At 61.1% G+C, this 1,253-nt stretch overlaps 1 protein-coding gene across 1 annotated transcript; it reads left to right on the top strand.

Moving 5' to 3' along the window:
- Window positions 1-782: 782 nt before the first annotated feature.
- Window positions 783-1,006, top strand: EMIHUDRAFT_235754 (hypothetical protein; the record flags this gene model as incomplete). The annotated part of the gene is made up of 1 exon (XM_005779799.1): window positions 783-1,006. A coding segment is annotated over one exon (224 nt), but the record flags the coding sequence as incomplete, so codon positions are not given.
- Window positions 1,007-1,253: the final 247 nt, after the last annotated feature.

Genomic DNA, 1,253 nt, shown 5'->3' with positions numbered 1-1,253 from the left:
TGTAGATGAAGAGAGCGCGGCGAGCCAAAGAAGCACACTGCGACGCGCGGGCTGTGCAGCGCTCTCGTCTGCCGAATTTCCCGCATGCCGTGCGATTGGTTGGCACGCTCTGCGACGGCATCGCCTCTCCTCGAGGAGAGCGCGAGCGGCAGCGCGAGCACGAGGGCGACCAGCGATAGGCACCGCATCACGGGAACGCTGCGCCTCCGGCCGGCCAGAAGACACGGACGGACGTTTTACAAGAGAATTCTTAAAATACAAGCCTCTCTCACAGCACACTGGCACGACAAGGGCGCGGACTGGCGCGGACTGGCACACACACCGGCTCACCACAAAAGAAAGAAATTTACAAAAAAGAAAAAGTCTATATGACACAGGACAGGGTCCCCACATGCACGAGCAGAATGCCAGAAAAAATTTCTCTTGCCGTGCCTGTCGCGTGAATCGTGCTGTGCGACCGGGCAGTCCCTCGTCGATTCCTCTCTCTGCAACCTCCATGCCACCTCGCGTAGCTCTCTGCAACTGCTGCAGCCTCTCGCGCGGCTGCCCACACGAGTTCGTGTACCCCTAATCCCCTATCCTAGCTACCCGGGCGAGAAAGTCAGCTCGGGGTAGAGAGCGGCGGCTATATAAAAATCTGGCTTCGGTACTTGCGAGTAGCTTGAGGCTGCAAGAATTCTCTTCTGTGTGTGTGCCAGTCCGCGCCAGTCTGCGCCCTTGTCGTGCCAGTGTGCTGTGAGAGAGGCTTGTATCTTAAGAATTCTCTTCTGTGCGGCGCAACCATGAAGCTCTATACCTTCGCCGGCAACACCCACGCCCTGCAGACGCTCATCGTCGCTCGGTACAACGGCGTCGACATCGAGGTGCCGGCCTTCGAGATGGGCAAGGACAACAAGTCGGCCGCTTTTCTCAAGAAGAGCCCGCTGGGCAAGGTGCCGGTGCTTGAGACTGCGAGCGGCTGCATTTGCGAGGCGGCCGCTGTCGCCAGGCTCCATGCCCGCTCCCGGTCGGCCTCCTCCTCGCCGGCGCCCAGCTCCACGCGCGCTGCGCCACACAGGTACGTCGCACGCATGCGGGCCGATACAAACATGTTTGGCGCCACCTTTTTCGAGGCTGGCCAGGCGCGCGCTGCCCGCACAGCGCCGCAGCGCCCGGCCTCTCCGCGCCTTCGCCTCATCACCCCTCTCTCTCCTGCGGGCCGCTCCATTCGCGTTCAGGTGGACATGTGGGTCGAGTTTGCCAAAAATGAGCTC

Source organism: Emiliania huxleyi, assembly GCF_000372725.1.
Source record: "Emiliania huxleyi CCMP1516 unplaced genomic scaffold EMIHUscaffold_225, whole genome shotgun sequence".
Classification (NCBI taxonomy): domain Eukaryota; phylum Haptophyta; order Isochrysidales; family Noelaerhabdaceae; genus Emiliania; species Emiliania huxleyi.
This window is presented reverse-complemented; position numbering and strand designations above follow the sequence as displayed.